At 40.5% G+C, this 18,297-nt stretch overlaps 1 protein-coding gene across 1 annotated transcript; it reads left to right on the top strand.

The window, feature by feature from the left end:
- Positions 1-1,533: 1,533 nt before the first annotated feature.
- Positions 1,534-17,389, top strand: fam120b (family with sequence similarity 120B). The gene is given in 16 exon segments (XM_034529443.1): positions 1,534-1,617; positions 1,955-2,092; positions 2,761-2,951; positions 3,339-3,472; positions 3,695-3,817; positions 3,971-4,162; positions 4,290-4,554; positions 4,645-4,828; positions 5,097-5,198; positions 5,572-5,615; positions 5,617-5,745; positions 8,028-8,120; positions 11,057-11,263; positions 11,460-11,607; positions 15,790-16,045; positions 16,128-17,389. Coding segments are annotated over 15 exon segments (2,235 nt in total). The 5' UTR covers positions 1,534-1,617; positions 1,955-1,956; the 3' UTR covers positions 16,159-17,389.
- The last annotated feature ends 908 nt before the right edge of the window (positions 17,390-18,297 follow it).

Raw genomic sequence — 18,297 nt, 5'->3', positions numbered from 1 at the left:
GCATCTCTGATCTTTTCCAGCAAGTTAAGTACTGATTAATGGCCATCCCACCATAAATTGCCATACTATAATGCAACTTGCAATTCCAGACCCTGTCAAGTAGATACAAAACTTCCCCATACAGAGCTCATAAGACAACTCACTAGCTGAAGTGAAACCCCATGATGATTACTATCACAGTCCACATGCAATTCATGTTTACTGTCATTCCTTCTCTGCTTTGTACACCAGTTCAGTACAGAGTAGATTATCCCAGATCCTCGCCCCAGCAACCCTCTTTATCCAACCATATCTCAGATGGGTGATGTTCTGCTCTTCCTATAAAACTAAACCATTATCAATAGCATTATCTGGGGATAAGAGCAGCATGTTACTCATTGGGAAAAATAAAGCAAATTGATCCATTTTGTATGTTGTCAGATCACTCCACTCTAGAAAAACTCAGAGCAACTTTATGAGACCACTTCAAACTGTATATAAAACACTATGTGCTTGTTTGTGATATAAAGCTATTGTCATCTGTTCTATCTTTTTTTCGCCCTCTTTTTTTTGGTGTTATGTTGATGTGCTTTGTACTGCATTGTCTCTTCTTGTTTACATTGCAAATAAAATAGCAATTCTGTATTATTACCAGGCTATCAACTTGCACCCAAACCTGAGAAATTACCTGAAGCTCTACCGATCAACAGTTTTGAATATGAACATTCAACTTCAAGACAAGTGGGTCAAGTTCAGAATAGGTAAAGCAGCTGTTTGTTCAACATCTGCACAGATCTAGAGCCCTGTTTCCTAAAAACGTCCTCAAGGCTGAGATAATCTTAACCTATAGACTTAAAATTAAGTTACCATTATTATTGTTGCAGGTGTTTTGGGGAACAAAGGCACAAACCACTGGTAAAGTTATATTTAAAATAACCTATACGTGGTCTTCACGAGTCCAGTGGCCATAACCATCCAGTGCAATCATGGGATTTACAGATTTACAACACAGCTCCTCCCTCCTTGAAGATCAGTTGACTGGAAGGGGTGGATTGTCCTCCCAGTCCACAGAGCATCTGGCTGAGGAACGACAGATGCTGACAGCTGGACTGACATCCAGCATATGTCCCATTCTTTATTCCTGTTCCACTCAGACAATAGAGTGGAAGGGACGGGGGTGCTTTGTGTTGAGAAGGTAGACCTAATAGCTTGTGACTCCAGAAAAGAGCCCCCATTCTTCAGGAGAGGCTGGGGAGCAATTAGCCTGTCTCTGATCCTAGCCTGGGGAGTTATTATTGGTGGACTGAGCCCACAAAACCCTCAATGGTCTATTCTCATTCATGCCACATTAAGATGTTTATTTGTTCATTACAGCACCAGTACAATGATGATCTAAGTCAGTTGTCCAAATTGTGCTTCAAGGATAGATTTTTTGATTTGCATAGTGTTTTATATTTTGATTAATCAAAGATAATTTACTGTGGGTACTACTTCATTGCAGACGGTGGGCCCCGCACGCTGGTGCACGTGCGCTTTGTTTTGCAACGTGATGACGCCACGCGTAGAATATGGGAAGACATTTACCAAGTAAACACAACACGGATGCATCCTGCCAGTAGGCTACACCGATATTTGAAAGTAAGTCTTCGCTATGTGAAGCACTACTGTGTGGCGAAATGATTCACACGCATCACTGTAGACGAGTTGGTTAGTTTCGGAGATAAAAGAAACGCAGCAGCCTCGCGATACACACGAGAATCGGCAGGAAGCTGAGCTAACCTTTAGCATTCAGGTGCTCTCTCTTTCGAGCGGGGACGTGAACCCGAAACAGTCTCATTACTTAAAAATACTTAAAATATAAGATGTTGCGAACACGTGGCATTAACGTTGCAGTCCAATAATCCGGAGTACTTTTAGCATGTTGCTAAGTTACGTTAAGAGTTACCGATGCGGTCTCTCTGGTTCTTCTCTGCAGGAATGGGTGTGAAAGGTCTTCAGCTCTTCACGGACAGTTGCTGCCCAGCAGCCTGTGTGACTGTGTGTCTGAGGGAGATGGCCAGACAACACGTTACCCAACACCAGCGAGGCTGCGCGAGCACAGCTAACGCTACCAGTTGAGTTCATGTAGTGAATGTCTCTGAAAGCGGATTTTGTCTTTCCAGTTTTAGTCAGGGAGGATATTATAAATGTATATATAAATTAAATACAACAACGATGTCAGGGTTTTACAGTAGGAATAAATATGCTGCTTCATAAAACCAATGCTCGTATGTTTACTACTTGTCCTCTGTGCTTGTTTTATCAAGAATCTTTTGATATTTAGTGAGAAGACACGTGCATCTATCTTGTCTGGGCAATGAGCCAACAACTGTAACACAATTCTAATTTCCCAAAGGAGTTAACGTTTCAGTGTAGTCCAATTACATATTTATAACACAAAATTAGTGAAAGTATTCCTGTGTCAGTCCAGTGTTTCTAATTATCAACACTGCTGTTCACAATTGCACACATAGACTTAGATTCAGTGATGCCAGTAGTTTGAAAGTGGAGAGTAGAGCTAACAGGAAGACAGACAAAGTGAAATCAGGGACCAGGACAGCCAAGCCTCGCAGTCCGAATGACTGGCTTTGATAATCTAACAGCTGGAAGCTTTGTAAACCAAAAGATTAAAAAAACAGGACACTTGATTATTGGGGATGTGTCTTTTCTCAGAGCATGTTGGCATGCAGGCCCTTTTTATTATTTATTACACATTACATTTGTGTTTTCACTCTCATTTAGGCCCCACACTTGTTGTGGATGGTATGGCCTGCTTGCGTCCCTGGTACTCATGTAAGGACTGGGTGTGTGGGGGGCAGTGGAGGGAGTACATGGATGTGCTGAAGGGCTGGGTGGAGGCCTTCACATCAGCAGGCATCAGACTGGTCTTCTTCTTTGATGGAGTGGTGGAAGAGCAAAAGAGACAAGTGTGGGTGAGGAAAGAAAATGACTGTGAACATGTGTTCAAATATATTGAATTTAAATGTGTTGAAAGTCAAATTGTCCCTTCTACTTATTCCAGATAATCCAGCAGGGGGTTATTATTGTTATTTGTATGTGTTATCACATTGGTATATACTGTACAACAATGTGGAATATATTTAACCAACTAGTTTTGCTGAAAATTGCAATAAAAATAATAAATCCACTACTTTGTTTAGCTATAGAGTTTATTGACAGATTATTTCATTATGTCAAAGTATTTAGATAACATAAACATGATATATTAAACGTCATTGGCATAGAAACCTAACCTTGCAGAGCCGGGAGTTTTCTGAACTGAACAGCTCTCTGTATACAACATCGTCTCCTATCCGCAGGTGAAGAGAAGACGCAGAGTGAACGGGGAGATTTCTAAAATGTTTCGTCACATAAAGGCATATGGAAAGCAGCCTGGTAGAGAGCTCTTCTGTCTGCCTTCTGGTCTGGCAACATTCACATGCTTTGCTCTCAGGTCAGTATTTACAAGACTGGTTACAACGCAGTAACCCTCTTGTACATTATGTATACGCTGTGATAATAAAGTTAATCATGCATAACAAAGAATATGCATCATTGGATGGAGTTTGAACTGATATCCATATATAGTATTTCTTGTTATTGCTGTTTATGGTGTCATTATTGTCTCTGTAATTTGATATTATTTTCTTATTGCAGATTGTATTGTTGTTTACAGGGCATTGGGTCAGGAAGTGTTTTGCTCAGTGCGGGAGGCTGACTACGAGATTGCCAGCTATGCTCGTCAGCATGGCAGTATGGGCATTCTGGGACAGGACTCAGACTTCATCATATATGACAGGTCATCACATAATGATCACGTTTTTATACTTTGGCACTTTGTTGGATTAGAAAAAAAAAGAAAACATGCACTACACTACCTACTGGTCAGTTAAAATGCTGTTAATAATTCTGTGAATTAATGTTGTTGATAAGACGTGGTTTTATATTTAAGTGCCCCCTACTTGTCTGTGGCAAAGTTGCGGATGGACAGCCTCACCACCGTCATGTACGACCGGCATAGGCTCTGCCAAGCCATTGGACTGACTGTTACCCAGCTACCACTGCTGGCCTGTCTCCTAGGTAACGATGTGGTGTCAGAGGAGAAGATGCAGCGCATCAGGAACAATGCCATGGCAACATACAGGTATCTAGGGCTTTACATTGTGGTATTTTCTAAGCCAGCCGAATCTCGATTCGGCATTCCACCGTGAGTCAACTCAGTTAAAGTGTTGATGAGGACATTACATGACAACAGTATTATTGTTTCCCAGGACAAACAATCCCACAACACATGCTAGTGCTCCGCAGGGGCAGAAAGTGCTAGCTGTATCCCACCTTGTGAGCTCCTTATGGGGAAGAGAGGAGCAAGAGACTGAGCTTATTCCTCAGTCGCTGGATCTGTCCGCTCCTCACAGAGAGCTACTGAAGAGGGGGGTTTGCTCTTACTTGCTGCCTGGACACAAAGCTTTTCCCCAAGGGGACATCTCTGCACAATCCTTTGCCTTTGAGAAACATGTTAGTCCAGAAATATTAAAGGTATGTTCTGTACCTCATTATGTCTTTTCTGTTTTGAGAGTACCAAATGACACATTGACTTGCTATGTTTTACCTTGTTGTCTTCCCCAGGCCTGTAGAGAGAAGCATGTAGCAACAGAGGGTTTCATGGTTTACAGTGTTGTGTGTCAGGGAGTCATTGAATGTAGCAACACTCTGGAGGATGAGGAGAACGCTGAGTTGCTGCCTCAGGCCCTCGTCTACAAGCCCTGCAGACAGCGCATCTATGGGCTGCTGCTGCTGCACGGCCATGATGGTAGGACAGTTAACTTACTGGATGTCATAAACATACAGACACACATGCACTCTGGCCACAACATGCACACAGTCAAAAAAAACAAATATCTAAGTATAAAGTCACCAATAGATAAATGCACATCTAAAGGTAGACACCCACACATTTGCAGACGAGAGTAGTAGTTAAGAGGAGTTCTTTAAACATATAGACAAGAAAGCTTTGTTGTCTTCTCCATACAATGGTACGAAGTCAGTCCAAGTCTAACCATGACTATGCCTGTTTTCAGGCAGCAGTGTCGACCTTCCAGCAATCAGGGAATGGTTTGTCTATCCTGGAAACCCTCTGAAGGAACCTGACATGGTCCACCCTGTCCAAATCAGCCTCCCATGTACTGTACCTGCTTGTTTCCTCATTTGCTGTTCTTTGCATTTATTGGTATCTGGTTATAAACCAAAACTGTTTTGAATCTTGTTAGGCCAGCAGATGTTAATTAGGAATATTAGGAGATGAGGTTTTTTTTCTTCTCAATATGGATGATGTTACTCTGCTTTGGTAATCGTAAACGTTTCTAAGCTTCTAATAAGCAACAAAACAACAACAAAGTTGTTTATTAGAACCTCTTAGGCATCGCTGGCCATCAAAATTACTGTGAGAAAGTTGCATCTGGTTATGTTTGAAAGTTTAAAGAGATTTGTCAGATTTCATGCTGTTTTGTTCACATCCAAAGTCCCACAGTCATTTTTCTTTGTCTGACTGTGTAGATGACCAGCCCAGTCTGGACTTGCTATGGTTTGGCATTGGTCCTAAAAGTTTCTACACTTCGCGTGATGTCCTTCCTTTCAATCTTTGATTGCCAGGAGTTCTCCGACTTGTATGGCGATATTGAAGACTCTCTCCTGGCTGCTCTCTGCCTGGTCACTTACATCATCCTCCAGGTAGTGTTAACTCTTTCTTGTTTCTTTGATTCAGTGGATGAAAATAAAGGAAACAGAGGTTGTTGGTCAATGCTGATTAGATTATATATTGAGCAAAAATCTAATGAATTATACAGAAAAAGGTGGAAACCCTCTGTCTAACGACATAAAACCCTCTGGAAAAGGTAAACAGAAAACCCCAATCAAAGACTTGTACAAGCAGTCCAATGATTTGATTATGTTACTCATTTAACGGTTCAGCCAGGATTTATATAATAGCAACAACAACCAGTGGAAAATGTTATGTAATTGAATGATACATAATTTATTTGTAATTTAGTTTATTTCTAATTGAAAATGCATGTAAGTGACAGTAAGTCATGGTGGGTGTTCCAGGTGCTGATGGGTAGTTCACTGTGATCGATGTGACTGTTTTCGTTTTCACTGGTCAGGCGGCATTTTTGGCTTCAGCATTCAATGAATAAGTTAAGCTGCTAAATGAAGCCGTTGAGCACAATAGCATCAGTTGGTATTGAGGCATATAAGTCAGCTTTTGATTTGGGATTTACTACTATAAGATATAGACAACAATTATTCTGCTCTTTTGTCAACCTGTGATTTTAAGTTAAACATCACTTGTTGGCTGTTTGTTATGTGTTGTTTTGTCTTGGCTTAATGGTAACCACTATCACCCACTGAGTGCCCAGTTTAGCCACAGACACTGGTCTTTGTAACTCCAGCTCTTACGTCAACAGCTGCTATGATAACCACCCAGTGGCTTTGAATATCTTAAGAGACATTTCTTAATTCACCTTCCTTCAATGGTGTCCTTATGTTGGTTGTAAATATTAAACTATAAACATGTGTGCTGTTTGTAATCCTGTTATAATGCCTTGTTTTTAATTCTTCATCTGGATAAAGGTGCATGCGTCATTTTGCAGAAGCTAAACAAGAATTTACTCTGTAGATTAATTTATCAGCTCTGTAAAAAACAAGTCTGACACGAGAGATTTGACTTGCTATGCATTTTTCAAAACAATACTTAAATGTAAACATCTTTGAGTCACAATGTGTAAAATACGTTAGTTAAGTTTCTTCCATAAAATTGTCGGACTTATGATGGACAGTAAAAACAAAACAAATAAAATTGAATGTTGAAGAATAAGAGATTGACTTTTTACTTTTAGTACATTTGCATGCAGTAATCATTCACCAGGAACATATATCCACTGCACAAAGGATTGTGGGTCGCCATAAAAGTAAAATGTGTCTGTATGTAGTATGACATCCTGCTATTTTTTGCACACTACATTTTACATACTATGTATCAGACGAACAAAATCGTTTTCTGCTATACAAAATATTATATTTGTATGGATATTATTACCCACAGTGCAACTTGCCCGCTGACTTTTCAGGCAAAGATTCGGGTGTATTATGCTAGTAGCTGCTAATGTAGCCCTAGTCCATGGATATGGAAGTTCCTGGTTATTTAATACTCTGAAGTCAAATCTGTTTTGCTTCATCCACCACTGAGCAACTTTCATAGGAATGAAGGCTGTTTTCATTTCTCTTTATTCATCCACAATGTAGCTTTGAGGAGCAGGCTCTAGAGGTCTTGCAAGATCTCTTCTTTTTAACTCCACACCCCCATACTTTTTCATTTCCAAACTTGTAGTCTTCATCCCAACCAAAGCTGACTCAAGTGACATCATTTGAGGCTTTACACAGTCCCTTCTGGAGCCACCAAAAGCTTTATACTATAGAAAAACAAGAGGGTAGTCAAACATACGATTGGTGGAGTTTTAACAAACAAGCTAAATGAGGATATTAACTTCACACCTTTTGTAAGTTTGACCAACCTCTACAAGAAAGTTTTACCCAACAGCTTTCTGTTCAGATAGACAGTTGAATGCTTCAGAGACTCAAAGGTCAGATCCAGATTTTGGGTCTAACAGACAGATAATTTAAATGGATGAAGGACCAACAGACAGACAGAAGGGCAGCTTGTTAGACGGCCCGTTAGATGAGTAGTCAGGCTGACAGACAACAGTAGCTGTTGTTGTCTGATCACTGCTGCATTCACATTCCCTTGTCACTCTTCAATTTAAATAGCTTCAGGGTTTGTTTGTTTTGTACACACAGCTGGGCAGCCTTGTTTCTGCTTTCAGCATTTTTTTTCTCTGTTGAATGTTGTACTGAGAGCAGACAAAACAAACTGACCCACACAAAAGACATACTGGGATGTGATTGAGTTGACTAACCATATATTGTCCACTGTGCATCTGTTTGTATGTTTTCAGGTACACACTTTGTCTCAAGAGGACGTGGATGCTTACCTGAGTCAGGCTGTGTGTCTGAGACTAAAATCCCCTGATGAGCTTCAACAGATCAAGGTCAGTTAACGCAAACACACCATTAATGTATAAATGGTCCATTCCTTTTGATTTTCAACCAACACTAGACACATCAGATCAGTTTTCTGATTTTCACTCACTCAGTTTGTTCCAATGCTCCCTAACGTTGTTGATTTTCCTGCTGCAGAAGACACTGTCTTTCCTAACAATGTCTTTTGCAGTTTACAGTAAACAAAGTCCTTCTGTGGCAAACACGACTTCGAAAATGTTTCCAGTTATAGAAAGTCAGAAGAAAAATGGGGAGAAAATACAAATAAGCTGCTGATTGATTGTAAACAAACAAAAAACCCCAACCAATTATGGTTAAACTGCAGTGTGGTTGTATTGAAAATGGTAATGTTTGTATCATAGATAAAAACAAAAGAAAAAATCAAATGTTTACCAAGGTCGAATTCTAAATACATACGTTTCTTGATTCTTTGTTAATTTATGTATTTCTGGAGGAATAAAATCCCCCAAAATGTAATATGTATATATTTTTACAGACACAACCTGAAAGCTGATGGTTTGATATGATATCACTGTCACATCTGAAGCAGCTGTAGTTCAAGTTGCACTTGTTATAGCTGATGTTAAATAATAAAACTCACAACTTCTCTGTCATCACATTGTTACGTTACAGTATTTTAAATGATGACATTCTGGTGATGTATTAAAGTACATGTTAAAACTGCCGGCCGACAGATGTTTTAAACTCTGATCTGATAGTTTAGTTCAGTTTAGACAGAAATAGAAAGAAAATGTATAAAAAATATTTTTTACAATCAATTAGTTAAGTTGAATTAGTCACTTTGGGATTCTTCACAATATTTACGAAGTGGTCGTTTGAATCGTAAACAATAATTGATAGACTGATTGAAAAATGCCAAGACTCAATAGTTGCAGTCTTAATCTAGACAGAAGTGCCAATATAATCAGCGAGGCAGCATAATTACTTGTGTCTCCTCACGGCCTTCAGTGAGCTCGGTGGGTCTGACTCAGGAGCTCTCACAGATTCAAGAGTCAGCTGCGCTTTTCCATTCTCTGGGAAACCGGCTGCGCTGTTTGCTGCCTTGTTGTAGCCCCATTCATTTTTACTGCTTAATTACCATACTTATGTCAAGTAATTTGTATTTTTGCTGCTTGTCTGTTTTCTACACAATAATTAGGGCTGGGCGTCGATTTGAATATGGTGTCTGGGAGAAGTTCAAGACTGCAGCAGGGGGGTTAACTGAGTGACTAGTATGGATTAACTACACGCACACACACACACACACACAAATGTTTTCAAATATTTGATTGTGTATGTATGTGTGGGCAGAGCACTGTACCAATTAAAAATCCAAAAATAAATTTTAAAAGCGTGTTTTCTGCTGACTGAAAATGACTCACACCATATGTGTGTATTTAGAGGAAAGGGGTTGCAGGGTAGGTCTTGAGATGCGGTAGTTACATTTCAACATTCTTCCCGGGGGTGTGTGTGTGGGGTGGTGGTTGCTGCTGGTCTGACTGAGGGTGCAGATGAATAGACCAGTGGTTAGAGAGGGTTGACATTCAATATATATTTTCACTGTTGCTTCGCTGCTGATTGTCTGTAAGCACAGAATAACTTTGTTGTTAAAAGTGTGTGTGTGTGTGTGTGTGTGTGTGTGTGGGTTGTGTGTGGTTGTGTGTATGTGACAGAGAGTATACTGGCGACAGTCGCCTGTCTGTCCTGGCTGACGCTCACCACATGGAGCTATTTACACCAAGCACACTCCGCCCGCTGGACACACACACACACACGTTTCTGTCTTTGTCTCTCTCACTTTGAGTGTTCTCATGTTCCTCTCCATTACGCTCTCGGCCACTTTCTCTTTTTTCTGTCTCTGTTCATTTTTTTCCCTCCCTTATGTCGGTGTGTTTGTGTGCGCCTTCAGGCTTTTGTGTCTCTGTCCAGTGTTCATTGTTTTCAGAAGGTGAAGCTGTGTTTGACTGTTAGCAGGTGGCAGGCAGGGGTGTGTGTGTGTGTGTGTGTGTGTGTGTGTGTGTGTGTGTGTGTGTGTGTGTGTGTGTGTGTGTGTACACATAATCACTGTTATCAGTGCTATCTACCAGAGGACAGGTGAGAGCAGAAAGAACACACACATAATGAGAACATCTGCCTAGTGCTGTCACAGTTACCTTGCTCTTCTTCTACTTCTTCTTCATTACCCTTGTCTTCTTTTGCTTTATTGTCCTCCTCCAGTTTCTTCTTTCTTCACACTCTGTTTCTCTTTTTTATGGTCTTTGTCAGCAAACAACATAATCTTCTAATATCCAGTGTCCAGTGGTGTACTGGCCGTCTGGCATTCACCTTCCCCCCTCTTGTCTCATCAGTCAAACTTGCAAGAATTCATAGTGTCAATCATCAAATAATTTAATAAGAAAACTCTTAGGCCTCATTCAAATGCCAAATATGATGCATCATTTTACTTTCATATAAGTGTGAGATGATGTTGCAGTGAACAAACCTATGCAAAGAAGTTTCACTTGTCAATGTGTAAACCAGATCAGCCAATCAATTTCAACTAGCTGGCTAGATATAGTGACAGTGAAGTGGGTGGTCTGAGTCGTATATAATTGTGTGATTTATGTGTTCGTCTTGAGCAGATGAGGTTGGTGCAAATTGGGGTTCAATTCATCAATTAGTTTAGCAGCTGTGAGTAAAATGTTAAGAAATTTGTTTTGGGTGGTGACACTAAGCATATTGAAGAAACAGATGGCTCTTTGAGGCAAGCGCTGGTTAAATGATGCTCGCTCTCTCTCCTCTGTGTGCTCAGTGGTGAGACCTCACCTGTGTGTTGATGTCAGGGAGGACCTGCTGGCAGCTCAAGAGAGCCACTGCAGGCAGGCTGATATTCCAAAGTATCACGCCTCATGATGAAGATGTACTTGTTTTCCTCCTCCATTCTCAGCTGCCTGTCCTGTCCAGTCGTGCGGTGCAGCTGGGATCTCTCTACGTCCGAGGGTTGAGCAACCTGCTGGGTGGGAACTGTGCCAGTGGCTGCCCGCTGCCCAACGCCGCCCTTATGCCTTGGCACAGCTTCGATGGACGGCTGTTCCACTCAAAGTACCTGCTGGCACATAGCGGCACAGAGAAGACTGTGTTGCTCGACAGCGATGTGAGTGGACACAGAAAAAACTAAAAGGGGAATGTGTGTATGTGTCTGTATGTGTTGTTTGTGGCATGATTTTAAGGAGAGAAAGTTATCTTCCGTTGTAACTTCTTGTACTGCATGGTGTTTTTGTATTATTTTGTAACATGTATGAACAGAATGATTGAGAACAAAGTGTGTTATTGTCTGCTTTTCTCTCCAGTCGTCCTGTTTGTCTCTGTTTCTCCGCCTGAAAGAGAAACTTACAGAGACCTGCAGGAAGCGAGGCAGAGTCCTGCAGTCCAGACCCTGTGCACCAGAACAAGGTCATAGAATCACACCAGGACCCAGACACAGGGAAAAACATGCAGGTGAGATGTAATTCAGTCTTCACCATCTGCCTTTCACAGATTGTGACCGTTAGGCATTGGACATTATGTAAATGTAATGTCCAAAAGAATTATGATTGATACCAGAATAAGTTAATCTTCAATTTTTATTGAATCACAGATGGGAGACACATCTTTTTTTTGGTGATTTACTTTTTAGTGAAAATCCAACAAATTTAAGTAAGGTCATCATAAATCATAAGGTCCGCTTGCATAAATAGAGCGAAACATTAAGTAAATAAAAAATAGAAACATTATGTGAGTCGGTTCTTTCTTACATAATAATCTCTTTTGTGATGATACTAATGATTAGCCCGATAATGGATTTCTTTTTATCGCAATCAGCTTTAAAATCTTACATTGTAAGTACAGGGATTTAATGCCTTTCATGTTTTCTCCTTCTTTACTCTGACTCAATTCTGTCCGTGAATGTTGGTTCTGCGTTGTTCTGTGTTGTTTCGTGTAACATAAATATGTTGCTATTTTGACCCAACATCTTTGGAAAAAGAGATCTTGATGTTGACCATCATGGTTAAATAAAGGTTTTGCCCTAAATTAAGAAATGTTATGGTGTTTCTAGGACGCCCTGGTGGCCTAGTGGTAAAGATGCATACCATATAACCACAAGGCATTGGTGCAAATCTGGCTGGGAACCGTTTTGGCATCACATCCCTCTTTGTCTTCATGTGTTTCCTTTTTTTTATTGTAAAGTTTACAATAAATATGCAAAAATAACCCCCCAAAACATTGTAAAAGTGACATTATGATGTCTGTATTATAGCTACGGCTTTATGTCTTTATATCTAATCTCTGTTCAAAGAGAGACGTAAAGGGGCCTCCAGTGATCCATGTGGTAGAAACACACTGTGGCTCATATGAAAAACTGATGAAAATATTTCTGGAGCCAAACAGAGTAGCAGCATTTTAATCTGACAGTTCATCTGTGGTTGTAGTTTTCTGGTGCCCATCACCGAACCACATTACCCAGAGGGCCTCGCTGTAACGAGTTCCATGTGTGCTGTAGCCTTAATGCATACCAGCGTGCGTGTGTACACACACACACACACACACACACACACACACACGCACGCCACGCGCGAGACTTTGCCTTGTCAGTGCACCAGTAATAGTAGGTTTCTGTTTATAGGCTGAGAGAGCTCTATTTTAAGACACACAACAAGGCTTACTGATTACAGACCTCTCTTCTGTCTCTCCCCTTCCCCTCAGTCGCTCCCCTCTGTCTGACTCCTCATCCTTTTCTTTTTCTTTTACTGTTTTCTTCATCCTCTCTTTTCCTCATTACTCACTGTTCTCTTTCTGGTGCTGCATTCAGAGCCTTAACCTTCTCCAGACGCCTTTACATATAATTATACACAGATTTTCAAACATATTCACTCTCTTAAACACCTACAACTTGAATTGTGATAAGGCATTTACACACCAGCGGCGTGACAAATACACTACATGAAAATGTCTAAATACTTGGCTATTCACATATCACATAAACCATTCATAACGGCAGCAATGCAAATTCGCGACAGCACCTTTTCAATAAAATCTTTGAAGAGATTCACGCCGACAAAGGATCAGAGACTGGTAGTCTAAGCGATTGTAAGCGATTTCATTCTGTGTCTTGTTTTAGTGAAATGCTCTGAATTAATTTGATGTCCCTCTGGTAAACAGGGCATGCTGTGTATATGTCTCTGTTTTTTATTGTGGCAGGTAAGAACTGAAGGAGTTCACTTTGAAATGAGTAATAAAGTTTGCCGTCTTGGTTCGGACCAAGGAGCCTCTGATTTTATATAATATAGTGTATGCACATTGGGTGATTGATTGGTTGATGCCTTTATCAACCCTGCCACGAAAGATGTGTGTTCTGTGTGAAAGTACTTGTGTCAAAAACAGCTGTTTGAAAAGGTTCAATTGACATGCGAACTAATCGCATGAAGAAAAAAAACAGCTTTTAATGTGGACTGTCAGTATGTGATGCTCTTTACTGTGTGTGTATGTGTTTGTTGGGTTGATGATAAATAGTGTGCAGACCTTAGGCCAAGTTGAGCTTGAGACTTGGTTCAGGACTCGTGCTGCTCAGTCTTCAATCTCAGAAGACGACTCCGCAGTCGCTAATGAAATGTGAACCCATAGTTTCTGTTCAACCCTGTGACTAAACCTTTAGTAAAACTTAGTAAAACTTTAGCGACCGTTTTCTCTGCGTGCCATGTTGTTCCAGAGTGTCTGCCTTTTGCCCAAGTCAACCCCTGTTGGTCTCATGAGGATGTTTCTGGTTTTATAGATGGAAGGCTATGCACTCTTTCTACCTCAGTGTTTCATGTCTGCCAGATGCAGACACCAATCATTACTACAGAACTGTGGGGATATGGAGTGTGTGTTTGAGAGAGAGAGAGACAGAGAGCTTGTGTGTGCGGGAGAGTAGTGGTGGCGCTATGTGGTATCGTTGAGGGCCCAGTTTGGTTTTTGTTTGGAATCAGGCCTGATGTTTAGTCTCCTCAGCAAATATCTCCTCTGCCCGCCTGCCCTTGCAATTACACTCCAACAGTGAATCCAGTATATCTGCTCTCCCACGTCTTTTCAGTTTATTTCAGATTGTCTTCTATTCGTAGAATATGTTTAATTTGAGCTGAGAGCAGTGTTGTCTCCTCCAATCTGTCTTCTGATGGTGTTGATTTTCATTAACACACATTTAACTCTCCTCTAACATAGGAAGAACATATTTTATCTAATATCTCTCTCTAATCTTATTTGTCTCCATGTTTTGGTTTTAGTCTGAATCTCACTCTCAGAAACTGAAACTTTTCCAAAAGACATGGCAACGACAGAAACAGTTTTGGTGCTTGTGGCTTGACTGACACATTTATTTATGCATGGCATGCTTTCATGTTTTTTCTGTACTTTTATATTCAGTGAGTGGATTGATGGAAGGATGGCGACTGATTTGGCCTAGCTGGCTACGGCTCCCTTTTGGCAACGTCTAAAGTTGGACTTTATTATGGCTTTATTTCAAGCATTTTGTAATTAAAATCTGCCACAAATGTCAAAGTTCCTAAAGTGAAAAGTACCTCACATGCTTTTCTAAATGCAGATTGTAATGATAGCTAAACAGGAGTTGGGGAACATTTAGCTTTTTCTGTCTGTTAGTTGATTTTGTAACCAAAAGTAGACCATAAATACAAACATATGTTTCATCTTAGTTCATTTGTTAGATGACAGTTGACAAGGAGATCTGTAAGCATTCAACTTCGTGAAACTTTTTTCTTTCCTGAATAATTTGACTTTCAACACTGTTGAAAATCAGACATGATGAGTGTGTGTGTGTGTGTGTGTGTGCCCTCCATGACACGGCCATGGGTTGTTTTTCTTGCTGTTCTGTGGGTAACCTTGAAATAATTGTGGACAGACTTTAAAGTGTGTCTCTGTGTGTGTGTGTGTGTGTGTGTGTGTGTGTGTGTAGTGCCTTAAGTAAGATTGTTGAATTCAACAAAATCGACCTTAACTTATCACTTAACTGTTCCATTAGTCCAGACCCTTAACATAATGGCTATAATGTAGGCCAATAATTCAGCAGAAAACTAAAATCAATTGTTTTGATTTGCCCTGCCACAACTTTTAATTCACTCATCGGTTTCGGTTGCATTAATAAAAGCCAATGTACACAACCTGCTCAGCACCAAACAGCAGGCGAACATAGTGGACCATTTAGCAGCTAAAGACAGATATTTCTGATATACACAATTTTTAAATTAATTTTGCTCTGTAACTGCTGGATGTGTAAATAGGAAACTGTTTGCAATTTTAAATGATTCTGTCATTTAAGCACATATTTTGCAAGTACATCCAATTGTAAAGACTAATAAATGAGCAACAAATTAAAGTAAATATTAAGTGAGAACTTTATTACCCAATAACTAAGATAACGGCTTCATCTTGGTGCCGTTTAATCGGATTTGATTGCCAGTGGCCAGTCGCAGCTCAGAAATAACCAACATCAGACTTTTCCATTAGAGCCCAGTGCACTTCAAAAAACAACACAGTATACAACAATACACACACTTTGTCAGAGCACAGTGTGTTCAGTGTGAGACTTATAGCACATTGTAGGAAAATAAGTTGTACTGTCCTTTTAAATATCACATTTCTCACTTTCAGGTGGTAATGAGAACTTGAGGGAAAAAAGAGAGACAACAGGAGGACATGGAGGAGGATGGAGGGAGAGAGGGGAGGCAAGTGGAGACCCAAGTGAATATGACAGCAGAGAGAGACTGTGGCAAAGAGGAGGCCATTTCAACGCTCAGTCTCATTCTTATCCTTACAGCCATGATGGAGGACCCCAGAACACAAGCCGTCCTCAAATACAATCCAGAGGTCGATCGTACTACAGAGGGAGAATCAGGCCGACTTCGAGGTAACATCAGTGTGTAACTAGATGTTTCGTCTGTTCTTATCTCTTCTATAATGTCACATTTCATCCTTTCCTCTCCTCTCAGATGGTCGCAGCCTCCTGCACCAAGAACATAACTCAACTCCGAATAGAGGAAAGAAGAGAAGGATTAGAGGGGAGGATTTGAGGAGTTAAGAGGACGGGTGAGATGTGATGAAAGGAGTGATGGAATCAAATTTCTCTGAACAAACTGATTAGTGAATTACCCGTCAGTAATGTTTGTCTAAAGGATGCAGAAGGTAGAGAAATGGGGATTAAGAGATGGCCGAATGAAGAGATTAGGAATCATCATTTAATTTGGACGTTACCTGTTTGGAGAATGAACACTTCGCATCAGCAATTACCAAACAAACACAGAAATGAGCCACTTCAAACATGCACTGAAGTAGATTAATGGTTAATCCCCAAGCCTGTTTGACCTTTTATCTTTGACAATAAAGGAAAAGAGATCTTAAAAGCTGTGCTTCTCCAGTGGTATAATCCTTTTAAAGGCATGGTTTTAACTAGAGAAACAGTAATGCAGGTATCAAATATCAATGGAAATAGTCCGTCAGTGCCGGTGATTTATACACCTCTGTAAGGTGATATGTCAAAAACAAAGTGAGGCAAGTTGAGAGTTTGCTTTCTTCATACAAAGAAGAATGTGAGTTGTCTGTAATGGATACTAATAGAGAAAGAGGTTTATATGTTACGTTTTGTTATGAGTCATGAGTCCAGTAAACACGACCATAATGTGTTGTCTTAAAAATCCCAAAAGATTGTACACTATGTGACAATAACATTGAGCGTGTGCGTGCGTGTTGATGATGAATGTATAGCCAGGCTGACAGACGGTCTTCCTGTAGCACCGTGAATGTCGTCAAAACTTACCAGAGAGGAAAAGGATGCAGAGAAAGTTCCACAGCCTGAGTGTTCTAATTTCTGTGTGTGTGTGTGTGTGTGTTTGCCTATAAGCACACCGGTAAAGAAATATGAGAGTGAATTTCTCAACAAACGGAAACAAATGAGGGGAAATCAGAATGTTTATACAGTGATGTGAGACCGTGTTTGGCATGACAGAGCGGAGAGTTACATTAGTTTATTCTCCTGTAGTTCAATGATACACTCATTATACAGTAACATATATATACAGGAATTTTGTAAAAATGTTATAAGTGGTTTTATAAGCTCCCAGACTTATAAAACCACTCAGCACTTGGACAGTGTTTGTGATAATAATTTTTTTGTTGTGTTTCAATCTTATGTAATGTGTTACTGTGTTGTGTTGCTTTTTATTGGTAATATTTGCCCATTTGTAATTGTATGATTACTTACATTGTAAAACAATTAAAAACATCAACATCAATAAACATGGTTGTCTTTGTTTCCCGTAATCTCAAGGGAGGTGAGTTAGCTTGTCCCTTAGATTCACAATCGCCACATCTATCAAGAAAAGAAATGTATCTATGGGGATTACCCAAGTAATCCCAATGTAAAGTGTACAACTTCCACCATATTTACAAAGTTAGTGCATGTGTGAAAGCGGCTGTTGATGAATTAAACAAGTCATTGATTATTAGTTTTCTAAGGGGATGTGATCAAAGCGTCCCCTCCCTGTCTTTCCTCTCAGTCCAGAGGCAGCAGAACGAACATCAGAGCATGTGTGTTTTTAGTTTTGTAACTGGTGAGTGGAGTGGTTGTGTACATGAGGAGGGGCGGCAAGGGTGGGGCATGCAACACACATACATGAGCCGGGTCCAGTTGCTCCTTCTACATAATAACAATAACAGGAGGAGGTACTTTTTATGTGGTGAAGAGGAAGCAAGGGATGGAAAGTTAAAACGGGAGGAAGACGGAAAAAAAACAAAGTGGAAGACGGAAATGAAGGAGTTTAAAGGAGAGATGAGACGTAAACATTGAGAATAGGAAAAGGAGGAAGACGAGGAGCGCAGGAAACGCAGCAAGAGGAGTGGGCCACGGAGGTGGAAGACTAAGAATAGAGAACAACTACAGAAAACAGGATGAGAGTGGAGAAAAGCGAGGAGGTGGATTTAGAGTAGAGGAAAGGGTAAGACAGACGAGTTAAGAACACAAGCAATTTGAGTCGGTAGTCCTGCTTTAACCACAGGAAACCCTGTTGGCTGCCTGACAGATCAGCTTCCTGTGTGTGTGTGTGTCTGGGTGGTGGAGGTCTGGGTGTAGTCCCTCCAGAAGCAGGGAGACAAACAGTCAAACCC

The sequence above is a fragment of the Cyclopterus lumpus genome, chromosome 3 (genome assembly GCF_009769545.1).
Source record: "Cyclopterus lumpus isolate fCycLum1 chromosome 3, fCycLum1.pri, whole genome shotgun sequence".
Taxonomy (NCBI): Eukaryota; Metazoa; Chordata; class Actinopteri; order Perciformes; family Cyclopteridae; genus Cyclopterus; species Cyclopterus lumpus.
The sequence above is the reverse complement of the archived record's forward strand: the minus strand, read 5'-3'. Positions and strand labels throughout refer to the sequence as shown.